The sequence below is a fragment of the Hirundo rustica genome, chromosome 7, assembly GCF_015227805.2.
Source record: "Hirundo rustica isolate bHirRus1 chromosome 7, bHirRus1.pri.v3, whole genome shotgun sequence".
Classification (NCBI taxonomy): Eukaryota; Metazoa; Chordata; class Aves; order Passeriformes; family Hirundinidae; genus Hirundo; species Hirundo rustica.
Genome location: NC_053456.1, coordinates 36162328 through 36188437, shown reverse-complemented (window position 1 = coordinate 36188437; position 26110 = coordinate 36162328). Strand labels below are relative to the sequence as shown.

Sequence of the window (26110 nt, the reverse complement as noted above, 5' to 3'; positions counted from 1 at the left end):
TTATGAGAAGGACACAAATGTTACAGACATTATTTCCCAAAAATCTCTGGGCATTCAAGGTGCACGGTGATAAAGAGAACACCTTAAAGACCCTCGAGGCACACAGCCTAAAAGGGAAGCCCTTTCTGGCAATCTGCTTCCTCAGCACCTCCTAAAGAGCAAACACTTGAGTTTTTCTTTCAATTAACATTGCTCCTTATTTGTGTGACACTTTAAACAGTCCCCAAGCCGACAGCTGGAACAGAGAATTTTTCAAAGGACTCTCTAACCCACACAGGCAGTCCCGGGAGGGCGAGGACAGGGAAGGGCTCCAGAGGGGAGAGGGCAGAATACATAAACACCCCCTTTTATGCTGAACCTGAAAGGCTCCAAAAGCCCAAGAGAACCCTCTGCAGCAGCGCTTTAAAAGGATCAAAAAAAGAAACAAGTGTTGTTTTATATCTGGGCGTCAGCGTGAAATGCCAAATAAAAATAATCAGTCGGTACTATTATAGCAAAAAGGCAGACAAAGAACTGAAAAGAGGTAATTTTGAAACACATGTCCCAAGTCATCGCCGTCTTCTGAATACGAGACAGCGTCTGCCTGAGGGTTTACAGGCCAAAAAAAATCTTCATCTGCCCCAAAGTGCTGAGGGAGCTGGTGAAAACTGCACCAGGATTTGAAACCAACACAGCAAATTTCAGCTTCCTCGGGTTTTGCAGCCCAAGAACCACAAAAGGCAGCTTTAAGGTTAACGTGGCTTTTTTGAACTCACGCTGGGATTCTTGCCAAACCTCGCTGTGGAAACTCTGTGTAAGTTTTTGCATGTACGATGACGATTTTCTGGAATTCCAAAAAATCCTGAACAAAAAGGCATGAACGTTTCCAGGGAAAGCACCCAAGCACATCCTCCCAGGACGCATCGCTCTGCTCTTCATTTACATTTCAGCCAGCTGCTCACCGAGAACAGAGCACACAGATTAGTCTGGGACACATCCTCCTTTTATTCATCAAAGATCAAATTTGGGTGTTTAGTAAATATGGCCTTCCTACGCAGGTGAAAAATATTAACTGGATCAAAATAGCAAGTGGCTTCTCTAAAGAGATTGGCAGCCTCAGGAACCTAACTGTTCACAGCAGGCAGATCATGTGGAGAAAGGGACAGGAATCTCAGTGCTGCAGAGGGGAAAAACTGTCCAGTTCTGCTGCAGCTCCCATGTTCTACTCAACCCAAAGCACAAACTGTGAGCCCAGCCCAATGTTACATCTCTCAGCACAACCAGATGCAAGCACAGAGGGATCCCAGAATGGTTTGGGTTGGAAGAGCCTTTAAAGCCCATCCCATTCCATCCCCTGCCATGAGCAAGAACCTTCCATTAGCCCAGGCTGCTCCAAGCCTGGCCTTGAACACTTCCAGGGATGGAAGAGTCTTTTTTTATCCCTTTGGGGTTTTTTTTTCCTCAGGTGAACCAGGTCCACATTCTTGGATTCAGCCCAGGATCAGACCTGAATGAAGACACCTGGAAGGTCAACCCAGTTCATAGGTTACACCTGAACTTTCTGCATATATATTGTGTAAGGGTCTGTGGCCAGGAGAAAATCTCTTAAGAGGATGTGAACAAAAGCAGCTGAAATTTTAAAGCACTCTTCCTCAATCCTCCTTGCATAATTACCCTTTGCTGAGGAAGCATCAGACAGAAATAGTTACTCGAGATAAACTGAAAAACGTGGACACCCATCCCTCAAGATGTAATTTCTACACAGAATCAGAATCCTTTAGGCTGGAAAAGGCTTGAAGGTCATCAGTGCACGTTTTTGTTACAGGCTGACAACTTATTTTCATGCTACTTTCATGACATGCTTCAAAGGGAAGGCTGAGGGTGACACTTCCTTTAGTATTTTAATATTAAACCTGACCATCCCTGCCATTCCACTGATAAACTGCTCACTGTGGTACTGAAAAGAGTTATGTGGTGAAGGCTGCGTTAGTATAAAAATATTTTTAGGTCAAATTTGGAAAGGGTATATGATCACAGCTTTATGAAAAAAGAATTAAAGGCTTTATTCTGTACCTTTTACTGGGGGAAAATCTCATTTTTATTGCAAGTTCCTCCATGAAGAGAGATGAAACCTCCACTGACTGCTGCCTCACGTGGGGAGGCTGGATAGCTTTTATGCTTTTTAAAATGCTAAAAATAATTACTCCACATGAAATGAATAACTAACTCTTAAATATATCCCAAACTATGTAGAGAAAAAAGACCCTTTTCTGTTATCCCAGCTGAGACCCTCTGGACCCCAATTTTTCTGGTCTTTTGTTTTATTAGATTCACTGGAAAAAAAAAAAAGTACTGAAATAATCATGACATGACTTAAAATATTCACAGACATGCCAGAGATGTGGAAAAGCCTCTAAGTCATGTTTCACACCTCTGTGGCTTTTTGGAAACAAACCCCAAACAAGTTACAGAATCCTCCTGACACTCACCACTCCTGTAAACTTCAGCTCACCTTGGTCTGCAAAGAATCCAGTCTCAAATTCCACACACCCCACACATTTCACTTTGCTCCTACAGGCAGAATTAAATTTTAGATGGGGGGAAATAAATCCACAACTTTACTTGTTGTTTCAGCAGGTAAAGCACCCAACAGTAGTAATTTTTCTTCCAATCACTTACAAGGTCCTTAGAAGATCACAAATCCCTAGGATTCCTTGTTTCCCATAATTTCCTTCTTGTATCATCACAGAAAAACCTGAAAGTCCCAGACTACTGAAATTCCCCACTTACAACAGGGTTACACATCTCTGCTTTTCTTACATCTGATTTAAAATGTGTCACTCAGCAACACAGCTGAGTGCACGTTAAAGACGCAAAGGAAGAGTCTCAAGGCTTAATAAAGACTTATTCTTTGAGAAAACAAAGGTTTGCAAGTTACAAACGCACGGGGGACTGAAAAGTTCTGAACAGAAATAAAAACTGGGGCAGACAGTGAGAGCAAACTCCACTGTCAAGTGTAGGATTCCTCCTCACGGTGGGGACGTGGTGATGGGCAGCAAGAGAAGTATCTCACTTAGCGAGCCGAAGGAAACTTGAAACCATCTTTACACGGTTAAAATTCATTTACTGGAACGCTGAAGCCTTCAAGACCTACAGGAGATGTGGTACTTGTCTCATGCAGGGCAGGTTTCGCGGTAATTGTCGCAATTTAGAAGGCAAAGGCGAGCAGGAAGAGCAGTCCCTGGCCCTAATCACCGCTTGCACGTGAAGCAAATATCCATCACTTCGGCCATTAGGCACTGATTTTATGGTGCCCGATCAATTTAGCTGTGAGGAAGCCATTCCAAGCCAGCAAACTCGGGTTTTTCTTAACTGATCAAGCAGCTGACACCTTAACATCCGATATGCATCCTCTTCTTTATCCAGTTTAACAACCTGGCATGTTTACAGTCCCTCAGGAAAGGAAGAGGGGAGGATCCACGAGGTTCTCCAACATGAAGGATTACACTTTCTTGTCTAGGGACTTGTTTGAAGGACCTAAAAGTGCTCAAGGCCACAATGGAGAGGGCTTGGAGTGACCTGGGATAGTGCAAAGTGTCCCTGCCCGTGGCAGGGGATGGAGTAGGGTGAGCTTTAATTCTAACCCAAACCACTCTGTGGTTCTGGGATTCTCTGCCAGGGAAGTAAAACACACCCAAATCACCACTACAGATGTTTACTGAGGGTAATTTATACGGGTTGAGTTTCCCTTAAAGCTGACTTGATTGGAAACCTTGACCTTACCCCTCACAAGGCAAATCGGAGCTCTTAATTATTCCAGTTTTTCTCCTGTTAATGAAATGCAACAGGGTCATTAGTGAGGCTTGTCAGCCACACTTATGTGCAGAGAAATGATTTGACACTGCTTTTGTCACCTAATCCTTTCAGGAAAAGCAGTCACAACGTCACTCCAGCACCGTAAATAAAAATCCTCCAAGACAAAGAGGACAGATGGCAACACTCCCAAGGAATATCACCTAAAATATTCATCCTTTAGCAGGAGAGGAGGGTTAGCCCTGTCAACAGTCAGTAGGTTTGAGTCTTCCAAGGAAGAAAACAACCAAATGTCCTCTGTTCATGAAGTGAGGCAGAGGTCTGTCAGGACAGCGATTTTTGCTGAGGATTTGCTGTCCTCAGTGACACTGCACCCTCTATCAGCATTTCTCACTATCAGCATCCAGAAGCACGATCCACACACTTCAGTGCAGACGCTCAACTGCCATCATCAACTGTTATTGGCAATTCCAGCTACAAACCAGCAAAAACCCTTAGGGCAAACTTACAAACTGCAGGACCTCAGTGTCAGCGCCATTCCACAGGAAAAGCCTTGTCCATCCCTCCCTTCCCCTCTCCCCCCACTTTAACTACAATTCCAGGCTGTTAAAATGTCAACTACCAAGCTACACCAGCCTCCTGTGGCAAGAGTTAATTAGAAACAAATGTTATCAGAGATGCATGAATCTACAAACTACTGCTCAAGAGACAACTACAGCAAGAGACGACAACAGTGAGATGCACTAAAGACTTGAAATCAAAAGGAAACAACTCAAAATGATACACAAAACAAGGGGGAAAAAACGCTCTAATACAGAAACCACTGTCTGTCCCTTCAAAACGAGAGCTGCCATGAAGACAATGTATAGTTACCTGCATCCATATCTGCAAAGAAGGGAACAGCCAGTAAGGAAAAGAAGGAACCAGAAATTCAGTGTCTCAGAGTTGGATTTAAAAGTTCATAAGGAGAACAGATAAAGAAAAATAATCAAAAAAGTATTTACTGTAAAATAAACCTTGATACGGTACTGTGATATTCTTGGTTTCAAGCTATACATTTGGATTAATGCTAAACACTACAGCATACAAATTAATTTTCTATGCTATAAGAACATTTAAAAAAACTACTAAATATTTAATATATGAAAACAATAAGCAAGTTACACCTTTAAGTTTAGGCTGGTGAAGATTTTTCATTCTCCTAACATCCTGACTGTACAGAAACCCACCACTACAGACAGTAACTGTGGCTTTCAACAGCCCAAGTGAAAGCAGCAGCACTACTGAGAGCAGTCAACTCCTCTCCATCAGGTCTAATTCCCATATGGACACAAACTGGGGGCCAAAGTATTTAAGGGATGCTAAGCAGTTATGGAAAATCTACAATTATGCTCATCGTATACACTTAGCTCGGTCTGGAGAATGTTAAAGCAAAAATCTCCATGAATTTTGAAGTAGCACATGGGATTTTTTTGCTAATTCGTTTCTGCGTGATCAAAAATGAGCAAGGATGTCGTTTATGGGGGGGGGAAAGAGTGGGATTTGTGTAGGCACGTACCTTCAGGTGACTCCTCCTGGACATAGGTGCCCGTCAGGTACCGGTGCACCAGCGCTGACTTCCCACTGGCCAGGTTACCCACGATGCCCTGGAATTAAAAACAGAAAGAAGGAACAAAAAGCCCAACTGCAGTTAGCCCCTGGAAAAAGCAGTCTATTCAAGCAAAACCTTCACAGGGAAACAACATCCCAAACAACAAACACGGTGTAAAATATACCGAGAGATAAAATGAACGGCGGAGTGGTTTGGGATGGAAAGGAGCTTAGAGACCATCCTGTTCCACCACCTTCCACCGTCCCGGGGTGCTCCAAGCCCCATCCCACCAGGCCTTGGATGCTTCCAGGGATGGGGCAACCTGTGCCAGGGCCTCCCCACCCTCACAGGGAAGTGTTTCAGCCCAACCCCCCAGGAGTTTTCTTCCTGGAGGTGCTCAAATGCCAAAAGCCTCAAGGGTGTTTGGGGTTTGTGGCTTTAAAGGGCGTACAGAGCTGAGGACATCGCGGTCCCTCTTCTTAGGGGAGGGAGGTGATGGAAACTTCTTTTCCCCCTTTGAAACAAGCTCAGCCTGCTCTGTTCTCTCCTGTTTACTTGACCCTCACCAGAGGTTCAGAACAGAAGGTCCCTGGAGAGAAGATGAACTCTGCTGATCTGGCCGAGGCAGCAGCAACGAGCTGCACGTCACCGCGCATTCTCCACCCCATCTTCTTAATCCTAACTGGCATGAACCCCCCTCCTTATCAAGGATTGCTGGACAGGACCCAGCCACGTGTGCTGCCACCCCAAACACACCAAATTCCAAATTTGGGCACCCCAAACACACCAAATCCCCCCCTGCCTTGGGCCGATCCCACAGCGTGGGCAGCAGGGAGGGAGGATTCTGGGATGAGTCACGGGAAGAAAATGACATCCCTAACACGTGTCCCTCACCCCCAGAACATGAAGCAACCTCTCAAATTAATGACTTTTCCCTCCATTATATGCCCATGAACTGCAGTGCATTTGTTTACTCCCACTCACACCACGAAACCACTGAGACCTGAGGGAACACTGTGAGTAAACAGCCTGGCCTTGGCACCTCTCCTCGCCACCAAACTGACACCATCTCCCCTTCTTACAAAGCTTCCCAATGACAAATTCCATCCCAATTTTTTTTTTTTGCCTACAACAATGTACAAAATCCCCCCCTTGTCCAGGATTCCCCACCACTGAAAAATAGTTAATTTAGCGTGTGAAAGCTGAACAGTATTTTTAATAGTCTACACATTCAGCCAAGACACAGTTTTCCAGTGAAAACTCCACTTACAAGTGATTAGCCTCACGTGGATGGAAATTAATGTTATTTTCTATTACACTCGTGCCAAAACTGTAACTGCCAGGGACAACAGAAAAACATCAGCTTGGGGGTCCAGTCAGAGGCAGCATCCCACAGCTGGGATGTCTTAGTCTATCCAGAGACCCCCAATATTTGAAAGACATCAAATGATTCAAGAGCACAATTATATATTTTAATTGTTTTTAACATCCCAAATTCATCAATTGCACCATTTAACAGCACTTCAAGCTCTCTGACACATTCATATAAAGCAGGAGCAATAAATTCTACGCCGGGGAAAAAAGTAAATCTGACTTCTGATAGAGTTTCTCTCTTCATCAGCATTAATATTTGCTTTAATGCTGATTCCCCACAGTATGACAAAAATGCCAGCCTGTTTTCACAGCAGTCATATTCCTCTCTCCCCTGCTTTATACACAAACAATCCGAGTCATCTCCATTTATTTATGGATATGTCTGAAATGCACCAAGTTATGACAAGCGTGTTAGGGAACAAAAATACCACCCTAACTCAGTTCAGGGAGGAGAAAACTCAGCTACAACTCGCTGCTCTTTTCAGTTATGACTTGTGCAACACTGAATCATTTATTTCCATGTGCCAGACATGCTGTAAAACAAACCCAAGCCACTTTGCCCACTCCTCCTAAAGCCTGTTGGGAAAAATCACCAACTGTAATGATGGCACTTGGCATTTTAAAGCTGTCCAGGAGAGGAGCCTGACTACACCTTGCGTATTTCTTTTGCAAGAAATTTGGTGATTTTATCCAGAAATACCTCATGTTTATTCTGCCTGACATATCTTTATTTAATATTTGAATGAACAGGACCCAGGAACACCAAAGGGATTGGTCTCACCATGCTCTTGACCGCAATAAAAGCATCAAAATCCATAAGTAAAACTCAAACAATGGATCAGCAGGAACCGGTTACAGAATTCCAGACTGGTTTGGGTTGGAAGGGACCTTAAAGCTCACCCAGTTCCACCCCCTGCCATGGACAGAACACCTTCCACTATCCCAGGTTGCTCCAAAGCCCCTCCACGGTGGCCTTGAATATCCTCCTGAGCCCTGGAAACAAACCAAGCCTCATGTTGCTAAAAAAAAAAAGGAGGCCAAGACTGATGTTCTTTCCTCAAAGGCACGCTGAAAAATACTTCCTTCCTTTATTGCAGCCCTGGGGGCTTTCTCTGCCCTCCCAGAGCCACTTTCTGTTCCCTTTAAAATTCTGCAGAGCCCAAAGGGTACAACAACCACCACTCTAGCAATAAATCAAAACAATTATCAACCAACCACCTCAGTTTAAGGACCTCTCATCCATACAGGACAGCCTCTCCCTCTGACATGGCCCTGATGTTCCTGAGCCACAAGGAGCACCCAGGATGAGGCTGAAGCAAGGGAATGACACCGAGGTCACTCCCGGCCCCAGCCCCTCCCCAAGGGCAGATGTGCAGGAAAGGCAGAGCAGATTTCAGCTGGGCTTCCTTATTTACCCTTCCTGTTGGAGCACAAGTTCACAGGCACAGCTGGTGCTGCTGGCTTCCAGCATTTGCAGCGCTATAATCTAATTATTATTTTTGTAACAGCCCAAGTTCTGCTTTTACCCTTGGACAGCCATCTCGTGGCACTCTGACCACTGCAAATCAATTCTCTGCAGCAGCCACGCAGCTGAAATCTGTTTTCCTACCCTGCTTCAGACAACACAGGGGCCAGACACCCGAGGTGAGCACTCACCTTGTGACACCACAAGAGAAAAATGTACCCTGAGACCACCAGCTGGTGCTTGGTAATGGTTTGTGCTCTGAATTACAGCATGGAGGACCTGCAGCTCGGGCCTCACCTGCAATCCCCACGCTCCTTGGTGGCTGCTGTGAATTAGGAGGGCTCAGAGAAGGGGAAGGGATGTGCAAGGAAACCCAGGATAAGCCAGCAAACAGTGCTGGGCTCCTATCCAACCAACGCCCTCCAGTCCTGAATTCCTGGTTTTGCGTTGTGTGAGCTATTTGGGGGCTTCAAAATGACACCAATCTGTTTAACAAAACCTGGTGACCCTTCCTGTATAAGGGAATTACAGCCACTGACTGCCAGGTTTTCCCTGTACTCGCCTTGAGTACTGCTAAAATCAAAACAGCCACAGAACTGCAGCTGTGAGGACGCTGCTCCCATTTAAAAGCCTCTCTAAGTGCATTTATCCTGTTGTGTGTGGCCTTGCAGATTCTCTCACCTCTATAAAACACTTATCAACACACATCTGAGAAAGGTTTCAATTAAAGAGAGGGAGAATAGCCATTTGGTCCTTTAAGAAATCATGGAAACTTATTATGGGAAGATAAAATGAGTCATGTCAGCTGCTGGTTTCCACTGCCCTCATTAGACTTCCCTGCTGAAGATCCCCCTTGGAAGCTGATGCTTGGAGCACAACAAATTCAAGCAGCAGTAAAATACTGAGAGGTCTTCGAAGTACAATTAAAATATATATTGAATATACATCATCTGTGATGATAGCCTCAACCCTGGAAGCATTCAGGGCCAGGCTGGAGGGGGCTTGGAGCAACCTGGGATAGTGGAAGGTGTCCCTGCCCATGGGAGGGGGTAGAATGAGATGGGCTTTGAGGTCCCTCCCAATCTAAACCCTTCTGGGAGTATGATAGATGCGTAGAGGAAAAATTCTTTACTTATTAAATCTCCTTTCTATATTTTTCCCAACAGTAGCTCAGATGAAGTGTGGAAGATCCCTCCCTGTGTGTGACGTTCCCAGGATGTTTCCCAAGACAGGAGCAAACACGAACTCACCACTTTCAGCTCCGGTACAGATCGGCTCAGTGTCCATTCCTGGCTATTTACAAAGGCATCTGTGGAAAAGGAAAACATTCCCAACATCAGGATAATGACATTTAATGCTTTGCTGCACACAATTTCATGCCACGGCTTCGAGAACGCGAGACCAAAGGCCGCGCCTGATTCTTGGGAGGCTGACGGTCCAACGTGACAAAAACCAGGGGCTTGGGGAAACGATATAAAAAATTCCACAAATTCCCATTCTGCACGGATCTGTTCTCGGCAGCAAGTGCTCCACATCATCAGCAAGCTCACACTAACTGCAGGCCCCCAGAGTCGTGCAAAGGCTCTTCCAGCGTGAACCTGCTTAAATCATTTCCCATCCACAACAACGCATTCCTTCCCTACAGGAAAAGCCCTGGATTTGTCACATTACATGTCACCGACTGCAGCTGCCACCATCTGCACTAACTTCTCCACCCAGGTAAATAAGAAAATTTGCTGGTTCTAAAACATGTTATTTTCTACTGCACATCACATTTAACGTCAGCAACAGCAGCAACCAGAGTCAGTGGGAACATCCCTGCTCAGGCAGGAGAAAATCCCTCTCCATTCCTCAAACACCTTATTTTTTCAGCAGCATAATCTAGGCAGAAATAAACCACAGAGCCATTTGCTACAAAATCTGTTGAAAAACTACTTGGGGCAGGGGTTGATTTCTTGAAGAAAGGCGAGTTTATCACTGCTCCCAACAGAAATTAAGTTCTTTGAGCTGCACCTGGCTCCAGTCTCACTGACAATTCCACACCAAAGAACAGAAATAAGGCTTTATATTGCTGTATTTAAAACCTTTCACAGTTTTGTTCCTTCCATAAAGGCCTGGTCAGCTGTAAGCAAGCAGACAGCGACGTTTCTGTTACAAATCCAGGGTGGATCCTGATTTAACCCCTCCAGAGCCATGCCAACCAGCTGAATGCCTGCTCTGCACAGGATGCTCCTGCTGAGCAGATCGGCTCCAACTCCACGGAAAAGCAGCAGCACCGAGATTCCCGGTGTTCCCATCAATCCCCGATGCCACAGGAAATAACAGCTGGAAGGTTACACCTGACCAAGTTGTTTTTGAAGGAAGCCACTTAAGGTCCTGCAAGCCACTGCTTCCCCTCCAATACACCCATCAGCAGGAGGAGAATTTGATGTTTTGATCTGGAGAGTAAAGAAATTGGAGGCAATTTCCTCCTCCAGATGCGACCCTCACTACTGTCAGAAACCCTGCAAGCTTTCCCAGCACCCACCTAAAAACAGTCACAAAGCAAACCTGTAGTTTCCAGGGTATCTCTAGTCAATATATGGCTTTTGCCTCAATATCCCAAACAGACCTATTAGCCAGGAATGAGGAAACCTTCTCCAGTTTTATGTAACACATCCCTTTGTATTTCAGCCGTGAGTAAATCCTGTGTGGATCTGTATGAAAACCCATGGAAAATAATCACTATTTTGGTACAGGTGTGAGCTGCCTCCCCCACACTCACCGGAAGGAGAAGGAAAAACCAAAGGCTCAGAGTGAAATGCTCTGAAGGCTTGGGTTAACCTTTGGCATTCCAGGCACAAGAGAAGACACTGTGGTCATAGAGCTCCTGTTCCATGAAGTCCCACTGGATCAAAACCCTCAGGAAGACCTTTCTGTACCACACCCAGGTGACAATACTTTGAGATGGAGACAAAACAAGCAGCAATTTCCATTTGGGAACACTGCACGCAAGACCTGCTCGTGATTAAGGCATTCCAAAAGGACCACAGCTTGGTCTAGGATGTTCTCCTACCTTCCTGTGGGAAGGAATGTTTTCCCAGACAGGGAGCAATAAAATAAAGAGCTTTAAAGTGGGAAAAATTTCACTGCCCTAACAAGAAACTATCAACTTGCATGGCTTGCTTTGAGCTGCCGTGGATTTGGGAAGGAGCAGCCAAGGCTCAATGAGATGAGGAGGTTTCAGCTCACCTCCAGACTCTCAGGAGTCAAGGAAAACCATCAGTCTCAGGCAGGTATTATCCCCAACTCGTGGGGCTTCAGGTGTGCAAAACAAACTGGGAGAGCTCCCTGTTAAGGTCAACAGGCTTCCATAAAAGAGAACCACTGGATTTTATCACCACGGAAGAGGAAAAAAAGATGAGTGAGCAAATCACTGCTGCTGACTCAGAGAAGTGCAAAAAAATCTGCCAAGCCAAAGGGTCACTGCACAAGGGGAACAAGAACATCATAAATCCTGTCACTTTTCTCTGTAATAAAAACCTTAAAATATTATTTTGGAAGACCTGTCCAAAAGGACCAATCAGGGAGGCAATGAAAGCTAAAATTCCAAAAAGCAGAAGCCAAAATACAAAGCAGAAGGTGGGCAGCTGCAGAAAGGAAGGATAAACCAGCCCAAGGACGTGGATTTATTCCTCCTACTTGGTCCTTCCTTCATCACAATGCACCAAAACCCCCCACACCAGGACCTTCCAAAAGTGTGTCAGGTCTTAAGGACCCTCAATATGGGCAATAGATGCATTTTAATCCTGATTAGCACTATAAGAAATAAAATAAAATTCACCTGAGAAGGTGCTAGACTTCCTGACAAAGCTACCTTCCCCTTTTTTGCTAAGCCCTTAGTTCCTGCCCCTACACAGGTTTTGAGTCTCCAAAATATTTGAGAACGGTTGAAATTCCAGTTTATTGCCAAAATATGCCCGTAAAAAAAACCAAAAAAACCCCCAAACACCTCGACCTCAACCCAACTAATTTAAACTAAATTCTCCCACTTTTATTATCCTCAATTTGCAATTAATTTACATGAGGTCCTCCAGTGCCCTTAGAAAAAACAAACCCAACTAATTTCTATCAGGAGATCTCTGAGATTGCTTTACACTGGCGTGTTTACAAGGAATTACCACAACTAAACACAGAACCTGGCATGAAACAGCACCTGGTCCCTTCAGCAGCGTGAGGTTTGTGTGCCATCACGGGGACGGTCAGCAAGCACCCTCTACCCAGTTCAGTTTCTAGGAATGCCTCAGGAAAAACTGGCTTATTCCAAGATCCACCGAAGTTACGGTGAAAAGGTCAAATACTCATAGACAGGACATCACAAACACGCTTGGGGATTATTTTCCTAAATAAAGAAAACTTACTCAGAGCTACAGCGTGAAACACCGGGTCCATCAAACTAGAGCATGCAGAGCCCAAATTGTGCAGCCCACAACAATCCTCTTGAAGCTGCAACCCCCACCACCACATGTTGATTGAAACACGTTGGAAGAGATTTGCATAATAAACAGAACCACATGGATGAAGTTGATCAACTGGGGTCTTGTTTGCATTACTGCCCAGCTCTGGAATTCCAGTGAACTCGACCTTCGCGTCCCACTACAGGCTCCACACATGCAAGGAATTACTTTTGTCAATAATTAATCACAGTTGCATGTGCTGCTCCTTTCATTTCTGCATCACTGATCAAAAGCTTCAAATATTCATGGTGTCACTCGTGCTGTTTTAAAATGTGCACCAAGAAGATGGTTTAAGCTGCATTTCCTTCGCAAAGTTTAATTTGCCACAACAGAAGTCTTCATTTCTTCTCCCTCAATTCTTCTGTTTGTATTTCTACCACTACACCAAAGCATGAACTCCAAGAGGATCCTTGGCTGCTGTAAAACCTCAGTTTAGTAACTCAGCCCCACCAGGGGAACCTTCTTCATGCCAATGTTACAAATGAGATGTAGACTTTGGTTCCACCAGGTGAGCTCCAGAATGGTTTGGGCTGGAAGGGACCTTAAAGCTCATCCGTTCCACCACGGGCAGGGACACCTTCCACTATCCCAGGCTGCTCCAAGCCCTGTCCAAACCGGCCCTGGACGCTTCCAGGGATGGGACAACATCTGCTGAGGTGAAATCCCGAGGTTTGAGGGCCACTCTTGCCCAGGTCCATGCACTCCATGACACAGGAGAGCAGCTGATTCCAAGGTCTCACTGTTCCACCACTCTGTATCTAAAAACCCTGCTTAGAATTTTCCAGCAGAAAAATCTACGTCTTCAAATACAGGGATGACCACTAAAATCTAAATAAATATTAGCAAAATAATGTTAATGAGAGAACACATGGTCAAGGCCAATCCCAGCATCCATGGTTTAGAAGAGAAGAGGGAAGCCACGAAAACCAAAAACGTTTCCCAGCCATGACAGCAATAAACACAGTAAGGGCCTGGCTGTTCAGAGCCCAGCAGTCTGGCTCATCCCATCCTTGAGTTTTTACACTGGAGACCCTCTCCCAAATTAACTGCATTTACTGCTGTGGGCAACAGCAGCAAGGCAGCAAATGGAACCTCTGAGAAAATGGTTCTAACTGGGGCCTGTTACATTTACACCACCCTCTGCATCCTTTGGGTCCATCCTGAGGCAAAAATCCCCACCAGCCCCTGCAGTTTATTACTTTAGGAGAGTCTGGGCAGCCCCAGTATTAACACAGCACTGGGCAGTGCCAGCACAGCAGCCTGCCCATCACCAGCCCTTGACCCACTAACCTTGTTTTGCCCTTTTTTTCACCCAAATCTCTCACTCTCTACTAGCAAAAAGCTGAGAGGCTCAGAGCTGTCTCTTCCTCTGATCCAGATGGAAACTCAATGGCAACCTGACCAAAAGGAGTGGTGAGGGAAGGGCAGGCAGATATCTCTGCAGGATGACATGAAAGGACTTAAATCCTTCACGATTCTTGGAAAGCTTCGTAGCAAGAGCTTCCCTCAGGCAGTCCCAACGTTACTTTGCTGTCCTTCTAAATGAGGAAAAGCCGTAAATAAATAAAATATAGAAAAGCCAAGGGATTTCTGTGGAAACTCTCAGCTAAAGATCCTCTTTGCTAAGAACAGGAGCCCTCAAAAATACGGGAATGAAGTTAAAAGTACCAACAGCCACATCACACGCTGCTCTCCCCTTCAATGATTTCTGCATGACAAGTAATATTTAGAGTTTCTTCTGCTTTGAAATAAACACCTGAGAGTGAACAGGTACAGAAAATATTCCTACAAGCTCCCACCTGCCCACAAGGATGCAGATAAGGCCACACATCTCTCTCTTGGCGCTGTATCAAAGCAGCACCTTCAGGACACATTTCCCAAAGCTTGTGTGCTGATTTTCTTAGCAAAGAGGGAAACGTGCAGCTTTTGGGTTGAGACTTGTGATCCTCCTAAAACATGCATTTTTTTTAGGAGGGGTAATCTCGCAGCACATCCTCTGCAACCCAGCCCCCAGCGCTTTAAGTCAAAGCACTGAGTCAGTTCCAACAGAAAACAGCAGAAAACCATCCTGACATGTTGATTTCTAAGTTTCGCATAAAATACTATTTAAAAGATCGTGCCATGTTTCAAAAGGCTCTTTTTATATATTTTATGGGGCTCTGAGCACACTGGTCTAATGGGAGGTGTCCCTGCCCATGGCAGGGGGTGGAACTGATTGGGCTTAAGGTCCCTTCCAACACAAATCACACAGGAATTCTATGAATTTTTATATCTGGTCTGTTTGGGGTTTTAAAATCAGTTTTTTATATGGGTCCTCTCTGCTTATTCACTCTGTTCCATTACACCAAACAATAACTACAAAGCAGTAACAAATAAAACCCTTAGAAACCCAGCCACAGTACCAGGATGATTTAAGGTTTTACTCCCTCCCTACTCAGGGTGATAGAATCATGAATGCTATGGCTTTCCACTGTATGCCAGTTAGGAATTACTGCTGCAACCACCCAGCTCCAAACAGTCCCTCTTTTCCTTCCTGAACTGCAGATGTGTAATTTATAATTCTCAGGCAGTTTAGGCAAAAAACAGCATTGCAGCTCCCTGCCCTCCTCCGGGTGGGAACTCCAGCCAGGCCCTGGGAATCACATCCCACCCCTGCACGATGCTGTATTTACACTTCACTAACAGCATTAACGCACACAGCGCAGAAGAAGTCACCAAACTGCCACAGAGCAATTCAATTACAGCCCTAAAACCAGAGGGATTTCACGAGCTGTCAGTCTGAGACTCCTCCCATCCCCTGCCAGCGTTGCCAGGACAGAGAAAACCCCACGAGCTCTTCCAGCTCCAGCGTAAACGTTTGATATTGACAGAATCATCGCTGGCCATGCCCAATTTCTAATTACCAAGAGGAAAACGAGGCTGAGCTTACAGCAGTTACGGCATCAGGAATCCGAGCCCCCGCTCAGCGGAGCCTGCCGTATCTCCGACATCTGAAAAGCCTTTCCCTGTAACTGAGAACTGTATTAAAGAGATATTTAGGTCAAAGCCGTAATCTCTCTTCCAGCAGCATCTGGCAGCTGCGGCAGCAGCGTTATCCTTTGTGCTGCCATGGAAACAAAAGGAGGGCCGGGGATGCAAAGAGCTGCACAAGCTCCCCAGCCAGCGAGCCAGCTTTTCCCAAAATACGCTTCTGGCCTCGGGAACGGGAGAGCACTTGGCTCTCACCACGGCATTTGGGTTTTGTCTTCAATTTTCAATTTGTTGAAATCAAAATATTTCAGTAATTTGCTGCTGTTAATAGTCCCCCTCTTTGTCACATCTACAGCCACTCTACAGGGCCTTCAGGGGGGTGCAGAGATGTTACCTCCTTAGGGATAGCCCCGTGCTTCCTACAAAAGGAACGATGGATAACGTATTCCCAAACCCAACCTCATGCACGAAGTTTCACATCTAACCCCACCAAATTATTTGTTTTTCCCTTAAATATAATGTAGCTCCAACCCTGACTACTCATCCTAACCCTCCCTACCCCGCAAAACAAAATCCTAAAACCAAGCAGAGTAGATATTTTGGCTGCAGGCTTTTTATAAGGAAAAATAAACTACATGCTTAAGAAGGAAAACTTCCCATTCCCTGTATTTTCCCAGTGGGTTGGGTTCCGGAGCTGACACACACAGTTAGTGTAAGAGAAATTAAAATCCCACAGATGAAACCAGAGCTTTCTCCTGAGACAACTCTGCCGTGGGAGAAGCACAGAGCACGTCAACAAGGGATGTTGGGAGTGAGGACTGTCAGGAATACAACTTAACTCCAATCAAATGCACATTTCCTAACACATCCCTCACAGAAATGTGGCACTGGAAGCCTGGGCCAGCCCCTTTTCCAACAGGCAATGACAACCCCACCAAGAGGTTGAAAGGAATATAAAAAGCAGACAAAGAGAAAATGAAAGCATCCCTGTAGTACAACTGCTCCCTGCTCCAATAAAACCGGGGAAGGAAATTATTAACTCTGCAGCGCAGTAGAGTAACATCTTTTTTTTTTTCAGGCAATAAACAGCATTTCCTAAGGGCCAAATCCCCACAGAAAACCAGCTAAACACAGAAGCACAGCAGTAGTGGAACCCAGGAAGAAAAAGAAGGCATTGGAGACGCAAAGTTTGGTAAATGCCTCGTTTTGTGGGGTCTGCCCAAAAGCAGGGCAGTGCCAGAGGTGAGGTGTGTTTTCTCCCATCTCCTGCCTCAAGGGAAGAGCAGTGCCGGCACAGGAAAGATGATCCCACACGGAACTCAGGGAAAATCTGGTGACAAAGTTTCGAGTCACACTCAAGACAGGCAGGAGGGAAAACCCATATCCCAGCAAGGATGTGCACAGTAGCCAAAATGAGACCCTTCAGAAACCATAGCCTGGGCTGCCTTTCCTGGCTACACACACAAACAAGGAATCAGCCTTTCTTATTCAAGTATGAATATTAATGAGGAACCTCCCTGAGAGGCATCAAAGATGAAAAGGGACAGCTTCTGCAGTTGGCACAAGAAGAATCGACGTCAAAGGATAAATTAAAAAAGATGAAGCGGGGGGAAAAGAGCATTTTGAAAGAATATAGAAAAAGACTTATCTGGCAGGAAGAAAGTCATATTTTAAAAAAAAAAAAAAAAAAGCTTTGCTGGGCAGGCTGAAAAGACTTCTAGCTTTTCAGATAGGTAAAAACGGCTGCAACTCAAAAAACCAGCAAAAAATTAGCAAGGGGAACTTGGTGACTACTTGGAATCATGGAATATCCTGAGCTGGAAGGGACCCACAAGGATCACCCAGTCCAAGCATTTGCCCTGTAGAGACACCCCAGCAATCCCACCCTGAGCATCCTTGGCAGCACTGTCCAAATGCTCCTGGAGCTCTGGCAGCTTCGAGGCCGTGCCTGTTCCCTGGGGAGCCTGGGCAGTGCCCAGCACCCTCTGGAGAAAGAACCTTTCCCTGATCTCCAGCCTGAGCCTGCCCTGGCACACTCCCAGAAGCAATACTAAAGAAAACCCAAGCACACACTAAGCCAGCCTGCACTGGGACTCCACAGAGAAGACTGTCCTGGGGTAACACCTGAGCATCACCAAAATTTAAGCAGCAGAACATGAAGCAGATGGCAGTAAATGAGCAAAACCACAGCAACCGTGGCGAGAAAAAAGGCAGAGGAGGAAGGAAAAGGAAAGGAATATAAAGTCGTGCTCAAGAGAATGGTGACAAAAGTACAAACAATTGAGAGTGGCAGACACCAAATCCCAGACTGAAAACTGACAGGGGCCTGGAGTGACAGGACAAGGGGCAATGGCTTCCCGCTGCCAGAGGGCAGGATTAGATGGGATATTGGGAAGAAATCCTTCCCTGGGAGGGTGGGGAGGCCCTGGCACAGGGTGCCCAGAGAAACTGTGGCTGCCCCTGGATCCCTGGAAGTATCCAAGGCTAGGCTGGACAGGGCTTGGAGCTGCCTGGGATAATGGAAAGTGTCCCTGCTCATGGCAGGGAGTGGGATGAGCTTGAAGGTCCCTTCCACCCCAAACCATCCTGGGGTTCTGTGAACAAGCAGTTCAGATAGAGGCAGCCTCCTCCCACAAACACAACCCTTGAAGTGTTTTACTCACAGCTGTGCAACTCTGCTAAGGACACTGCCAAGGTCCTGCAGGGACTCACAGCTCAATTGTCTTTGGGATTATAACAAAAGGGAAAACTACTGGGCTGGATTTTAATCTGCCTCTTACCAGTTTCAAAATGTGCTTCTTGATCTTTTAAGTAGGATGGGATAAACAAGAGTGACTCCATCTTTACCTCCCCCTCCTCTCCTATGCTGATCCCTCTTGGCTGTCCCACTCCTCAGGGGGGCTGCCCTTCCCTGGACCAAATTCACCACCCTTTTGCTGTCCCCACACCACCCTCCACAGACCCACAGCAAGTGCAAGCCACCAGGACATCCATCTCCAACCACCACCAGGTTCTTCTGCAGCTGAGCACAACCAGCTCCTGGTTTTTGCTTTCCCTGGGCATTCATCAGTATCTTAACCTGAAGAGGCTGCAGCAGATTCCTCCAGGATTTTCTGCTGGGTCTTTTCAACATGAAAATCAATTATTTACCCCTAGACATGATTTCCTACTTTTAAAGAAGTTTTCTGCACAAGAGAACCCTCCCTCTTATCTGACGGCAGCTCAGCTCAAGTCTCCAGCAAAAGCAATCAAAATGAACAGATTTCTTTGTCCTCCCCTACAGAACTCGAGTAAATGTGAGCTATGATTTTCCCCAAAAAAGCCAATTCTGCCCTTCCCCAATACCTCATTTATCCATCCACCTACAGACCTCACTCTCAATTCCAGCTTGCTGGTTTGCACAGAGTGTGGTTAACGCAGACAGAGGCAAACTCTACCCTTCATCACACCAGGCTGCCAGGATGAAGTCAACATGGTTTAATGGGTGTGAGCCTGTAACTCAGCTGAACCTACACTCTTCCCATCCCCAAAGTGTCCCCTCCCCTCTCGAGGAACCTGCAAAGGAGTGATGGAGCCATCAAGGATTCTTTGTTCTTCTGCTGCCCTGTGCCACCTGGTGCAGTCGCAGCACCCACGTGCCAAAACCTGCAGTGTACAAGTTCAATCACATATAAATCAGCTCATGGCCCAGCTTCCTCGCTTGTCAACCCAAATCTGTGCTCTGACATCATCTCACCATTCAGATTGACCTTTTTCAGTGTTTTTAACTGAGGCTACGGGTCCAGAAGGTTTGTACAGAAGTACATCTAGAAAAACATTTCCCCTCTCCACCAGGGAAATGATGACTTGTTTATGCAACACATTTCTGAAAACATTTTTTAGAACTGGAGTCATGTCTCCCAGATTGCTATGCTGGTTGTCAAAACAGAGCCTCTTTTTCCCTGACTGTACCATATGTAATCCTAAATCCACTTTCCCTAACTTGATATCACCCATGCAAGATTTGGAGATGATTAGTGGAAAATACACAAATGAGACACTGTTCTCCAGAGAACGGCCCAGCAGGAATAATCTGACGGGCTTTATATTTATTAGCCTGGTGCACATCTACCTTGTTTAAACAAAGCTTTTGTCAAATGTCAAAAAAAAAAAAGTTAATGCAATCCAAGGCATGGTCTCAAAGGGAATTAATGCTGAGCTGGAACCAGTGCAAAGCCTTGGTTACAGCAACAAGGAAACAGTGCAAAGGGGGCCCGTTCTCTTTCAGTTGTGCAGAGACCCACTACGAGAAAAAGACTGATTTCCTAAGAGCCAACCTGGAGAACCTAAAGCAGGAAAGTGGGATGGGAAACACGTGGTCTCTGTGCATGAGAGCATCTCCCTGACCTCATGGGGCGAGGAGATGGCCCCATAAAGCTTCCCAGTACAGGCAGGTGCCCTGGATGCTCCCCCTGGGAACTCTGCTCTGGCAGCACACCTGAGCAGCGCGGGCTCACCTCAGCTGCTTCAGCTGCCCCGTTAGTTTTTATCTTCCTGCAACAAGGCTAATACCCACTTGCTCCATTTCATTACCTGCTGCCCAAGGGCCTGTAAAGCCACCAAACATTAAACCAGCACTACAAACCTGGGACTTAGCACTGCACAGCTGAGCCAGGGATGTGCCCTGAAGCTGACAGAAAGCCAAGCAAGCAGGGGAGGGCTCAGGTCTGCCAGCACCTTTTGCCTGAAAACTGCTTAAAATCAGTTAGTAACAGTCAGAAAAGATAACACGTGACTAAAAGCTCCGTTAGGAAAGAGTTTCTTTCCTCAGCTCCTATTTAAAAAGCATCTGCCACCACCAGGCATTTTGGAAAACACGGGACCCTTGCAAGTACCAAGTATTCCGGAAACCCAGAGCATCGCTCATGTGAACTTTAGACTGGGTGGCTGTAAGACAAAGCCTCCTTCAGCTCTCCCCTGCAGATAAGGCTGCAGGTTTGGAGGAAGCCAGAAGTAAGGAAAAACCGCCACGATGCCAAGGTTCATTCCCTATCATTCCTTTGGCTTCTCCTCCCCTCCCACCTCCCCCTCCACCCAGCACCCACAGCACAAATTACTGCAATGCCTGAGATTTAAATCAACACGGAGCCATAGCAAATATCCATTCATTAATCCTTCTCCATTTGGGGCTTATAAAGCTGAATCTTTGCTTTGCCAGAACTGGTAAGATGACTTTTTTATAAAAAAAAAAAAAAACCCACTCATCCAGGAATCAGACTCTTGTGGGTCTCTGCAAAAATCCTGCCCTCTGGCTACGCTCTTATTTGTGTTTCCTGGGTGAAGCCAAGAAACTCGAGTGTGTTTTCCAAGCTTCAGCAGGTTCCCATCACCTCAGGCACATACTTTAAACTCAAAGCACTGCAGTAGAAATGATATCTTTAAAGGAGCCCATGCAAATCTCAGTAATCAGACACCAATTTTGTTCACCTAAGAGACCGAACACCTCTGTCCTTAAAGTCCTGGCTCCGCTGCTTTTCCCACTTGCTATTTTACAACATGCAAATGAGGCCTATTAAAGGATAATTTGGAAAAAATAAGCTATTCTTGCACAAGCCTCTTGACCTATAATGTGCTCTAGCAAACCACGCTGTAAACTGAGTCCTTGCTAAACCCCTGCACCCAAACACTTAAAGGATTACTCTCCCTTCAAATTCTGTTCCCTACTAATCCTATAACCTCCTATTTCCTTTATACGAGCTGAGAAAGGAAAGCTGGGGGCCAGTTTATATTCTTTGTCACCCCTGTGCCACTTCCTCAGGTAAACTCGACCCTATCAGCCACTGAAATTCATTATAAAAAAATTCTTTTCATGTTTAAAAAAAGAAAAGCGTGCCAAGAACCCCACATAAAGATCTAAAATGTACTTCAAAGCCAACAAGAAGGGTGTCAGGCTCTACTCCAGCAACACCAACAGCACGCACTCTTAAGAAAATAATTAACGCAATCAAGTGCAGCCTTAAATCCTTAACAAAATGCAGCCACTTGGAAGCAGTACAGTGGGGAAACAGAATGCAAACAGCCACAGCCTCCAAATCTCCAAAAACCACCCCAAAAGCAGCAGCAGAAGGCGTGACACTGACTGCACACTTCCAGAACCCGGAGGGACCGGCTCTGCCCTTTCCACGGAGCTCCCGAAATCCGCTCCCGCACCAAGCCAGGGGAACTCTGTCCTTAGGATCGCATACACACAGACATGTGGTTAGCACATCAAGGCAGCTACTGGGGCAGATCAAAACAATTCCTGGCTCCTCCTCCCCTCTTAACCGGATTTATTTTTTCCCAGGCAAAGGCAGGCAGGGGGACGAAGAGCGCTGCTGCCAGCAGCTGGAGCAGACCCCGGCAGAGCTACGGCATTCTGTATTTTTTTAAGCTGAGTGCATAAGAGTTCACATCCCAGAATGAAAACAAAGCAAACCCCAAAATAAACTTCACTGTCTTACTAATTAAAGGGATTCGTTTCTCCAGGAAGGCCAACACAAACCACTGCTGTGGGGTTAAGGATGTATTTTTAGCACTCAGTCCCTTCAAGCATCCTCATGGAGGCTGTGCAAGGAAACCAGTGCTTGACTACCCCTGCAGCATCATCAAAAGCTCTGTCTAGGAAAGGGGTTTTTTAAACTTAAATTTATTTGAAATGCCACAAGACATTTGCACAAACGAAATCCCAACAATACTGGAATTTCTTCTCCAGCATCCACATTTCCATTCCCCGTCAAAGAGCCAGTGAATTTTGACAGCCACCACAGAATCCCCAAATGGTTTGGGTTGGAAGGGATCTACAAAACCATCTCATTTAATCCCTTGCCATGGGCAGGGACACCTTGCACTTGCCCAGATTGCTCCAAGACTAATCCAGCCTGGAATACTTCAAGGGATGTGGCAATTTCAATAGATATCTCATTTAACAATTCTGGCACATTTTTAATCGCCTTTGCTGACCTTTCCACTTAATTCGCAGCAGTGATGGGGGTTTACCATACCTCAAGTCACGCTGTCAACAAATAATACTATTTATAAGATAAAAGCCTGAACTTAACAGTGACAGGCATGGGTTTGAAACCAAAAGAAAAACAAGCATTTCCAAATTTACCATCTTCACCTGTCTCATGGAAATTGTTCCCAAAGGCATGGAATATGAAAATCTCCCTCTCCCAGCACAAGTTCACTTTTCTAACAAGCCAACAAGTTTCCACTTGTAATGTGGTCCCAAATGACGGCTGTAAGGTTGTTCCAACTGCATTCCAGATTTTTTTCTCTTCACTGCTCAAGACATCTAACCCCAGAATTAGAAAAATGGCATCAAGTTGTACCTGATAGAAGCAGAGCTGGAAAGGTGAGGTGCCTCCTGCTCAGAGTGTTCTGTTTAGGGAAACCCAAAGCTAGCTTAATACAGAAGTCTTCAGATTAAGCAGATGCGCATATTATCCATATATGCAAGAAAATGAGGGGACAAACCTCTATATATGGTGGTAAAGCAATGCCAGCAGTGAAATCTCTCCATTCCACAAAACTCTAAGGTTTTTTCCATGTTCATGGATAAACAAAACAGCTTCTATCCTAAACACCAACAAGAGGCAGACAAGAAAACTCAACTCATTTTATAACAGTGGTTTGGGTGACCCTCAACACCTGAAACCCAACTCTCCAGACCCATTTTAATATAAGGCAAAGGCAATAATGCCATCCATCCCAGCTGGCTCCAATTAACACCTCACCTTTATCAGCTGTGGAAGTATTTCCTCCTGGGCTGAGAACCACCCACCATTCACGTCCCTGCTGACTCACATAAATATCAACCAGTGGTGCTCCACCACTTATGCAAACTAAACCAATTCAGGGAGACGAGGAGACCACAGTCAGGGATCTGACAAGATACACCTGGCTATGCAACGGAAGATTGACCATTAAATAAAAGCAGGGTGAACAGTTCTAGCAGCTCCTGCTTATTTACACAAAAACATATTTCCAGTTTAGCACCTTGCAGTTATTAAAAATCATAGAATAGTTTGGTTGGAAAGGACCTTAGAAGATCATCTACTGCCGTGGGCAGGGACACCTTCCACCAGACCAGGTTGCTCTGAGCTCCACTCATCCTGTGCACTCAAAGAAAAAGGTACAGAATGAGGATTTCAGATAATCCCTATTGTCCAACTCATTCTCCCCTTATTCAGACCACAAGATGAATATCTCAGCACAATTTGCTCCCCTTATCTGCCTGGTGCCAGCCTCCAAGGCAAGAGCAGAATATTTGCACATCATTTTAGGCCTGGCCATTTCACTGGGAGCTTTATCAGGGAACCCAAAAGAGTAGGAGGATCACATCCTGCTGCCCTTCCCTCTGGTAGGATCTACAGGAGGCTAAGAAAAGGCTCACGGCGGATTTAAGCAGAATCACCTTACCAGGCTCCATGACAAAATTAAAGGCTGCACACAAGCCCACTATTTTTATACAAGAAAACAACTGTTTGGATGAAAAAGCTGGACAGCAGACAATACAAACTAAAAACACTACCTCACACGGGATCAACCTGCTCTCTTCCACGAAGCCCTTACAGCCCTGCTTCCAGAGGCGCCTCCAGGCTCCTCAAATGCTGCCTCCTTCGGAGGAAATGCTGCCCAGGTGCTCCCTGTGAGGTGATTTTCATTAACCCTGCTCAGCATTACAGCTGAGCATCATCAACATGCCCTGCTCTATCCCAGCGCCGCTGTGTGGATACACACCAAAAGTTATCTGCATCCCCATCGAAATCACCATGGAAACTCAGAATGGAGAAGACTTCCAAGATCAAGTCCAACCTTATTCTAAGTAGCTACAGTGTACTTACAACCAGACACGTTCGTCATCTGCAAACCTCTAAAGCAACTGTCATGGCAAATTATACCAAGGCTACAGCAGAAAAAAAGATGTCAGATATGTTACCTATTCAATTGCTTTAGGCACTGTAATACACAAGAAGAATGAACAAAATTACCTAGGGAAGCATTACATGAGTTTTTGCCCATTAAAAAAGCAGGCAGGCAGTCACAGAGGGTTCCCAAAGAATGAAGAAATCTCTGTAGGGACCAGTCTCCATATGAAGGAAAAGCCTGAGATAAATGCAGTAAAAAACCCACCACGGATTTCAGGCTGCAAATTGTGCCTCTGAACGAAACCCTTGCTCAGGATTGCATCTCACGCCAAGGGATGAAAACCTCTGGCCGCCCCCAAGTGCTGCACCACTGCACCCTAAAACACCCATGACCTGCCTGTTCACAAGGTTTTGCTGTGCCACTTGAGTGACCCTCAGTGTGACCACCCCTGCAGACAGCCTGGGTGACAAAGGCTGTCCCTCCACCCTTCCCAAGAATTCATCATCTGCCACGCTCATTCCTGCTTCCAACAAAGGATTGGAGCATTTTCACCTGGAGGAAAAAAACCTCATGTACCTTTAAAAGTGTTTTCAGACAGCTGAACTCCCCGGAGTCAGGCATTTATCTTTTAAATTAAATAGAGATGACACCACAGTCCTTACGGTTTTGAAAAAAAAATAAGGGAAATACGCTGAATTTCAAAAAGGAACTATCGGAAATCACAGCGCAATAAATGGAAAGCTGACATTACCCAAGTGATAGCTGAGGAATAAAATGTCCGTGATGAATCAGACGAGGAATTAGGAGATTTTCTGCATAAACCAAAGAACAAGCAATGTAAGTTTCGAATACTTTGATACAGACACCGTATTTGACAGCCTGTACCTCAGTGTCTCCCCCAACACAGACATACGGTGAGCATGAAGCATTCTGAAGCTACAATTAAGCATTTGTCAATGAGATCCTCAGAAAGTCAGTCATTTATCCAAAAACATGACATCCACTGGCATCACGGACAAACATCCGCGTTAAACATGCCACAACACTCCAGGAAATCAATCTCACTACCCAGGCCAAAAAATGCTGGGGAGGGAGAGCCCCTGGAGTTAAAAGCAGATCCTTTATCAAGAGAGCAATACCTAAAGCCGAGCTGAGGAACCCCAAACCACCCCAAACCCCTGCCTGCCCCCAAACAGCATCAACAATGAAGGAGAAATGGGATGCCACTCTTTCAAGGCTGCTTCAGCACAGGATGCTTCTTCCTCACACCATCAAGGCGGCTGAAATTCTTCTCAGTAATTCCCAAATTATTTCCAGAAGTGATTTATAACGTGCCCAGGGACAAAAGCTATGAACAGCACACGAGTCTACTGAAAGCTTGACCTTTGGGGTTTTGCATTGATTCCCCCAGCTTTTATTGGTATTTTCCAAGAAAATCCAATACTTAAATCTCACTTTAACATAAGCAGCCATAGAGTTTCCAGCTCAAAAATCTGCTGCAGGAATTAAATGCCACACTCCTTCCTGAAAATT

At 45.6% G+C, this 26110-nt stretch overlaps 1 protein-coding gene across 9 annotated transcripts in view; it reads right to left on the bottom strand.

Annotated features, from left to right (window-relative positions):
• AGAP1 (ArfGAP with GTPase domain, ankyrin repeat and PH domain 1) overlaps positions 1-26110 on the bottom strand; it is a 305411-nt gene that overhangs the window by 201697 nt on the left and 77604 nt on the right. For 6 of the 9 annotated variants that reach the window (XM_040068863.2, XM_040068857.2, XM_040068859.2 and 3 more), the window contains exons 2-4: positions 9473-9531; positions 5351-5438; positions 4666-4677 (exon numbers count right to left, since the gene is read on the bottom strand). In XM_040068863.2, the coding sequence (XP_039924797.1) occupies positions 4666-4677; positions 5351-5438; positions 9473-9531 (159 nt within the window). The remainder of the gene's footprint in view (positions 1-4665; positions 4678-5350; positions 5439-9472; positions 9532-26110) is intronic. The other 3 variants (XM_040068858.2, XM_040068864.2, XM_040068860.2) reach the window with 1 other exon arrangement.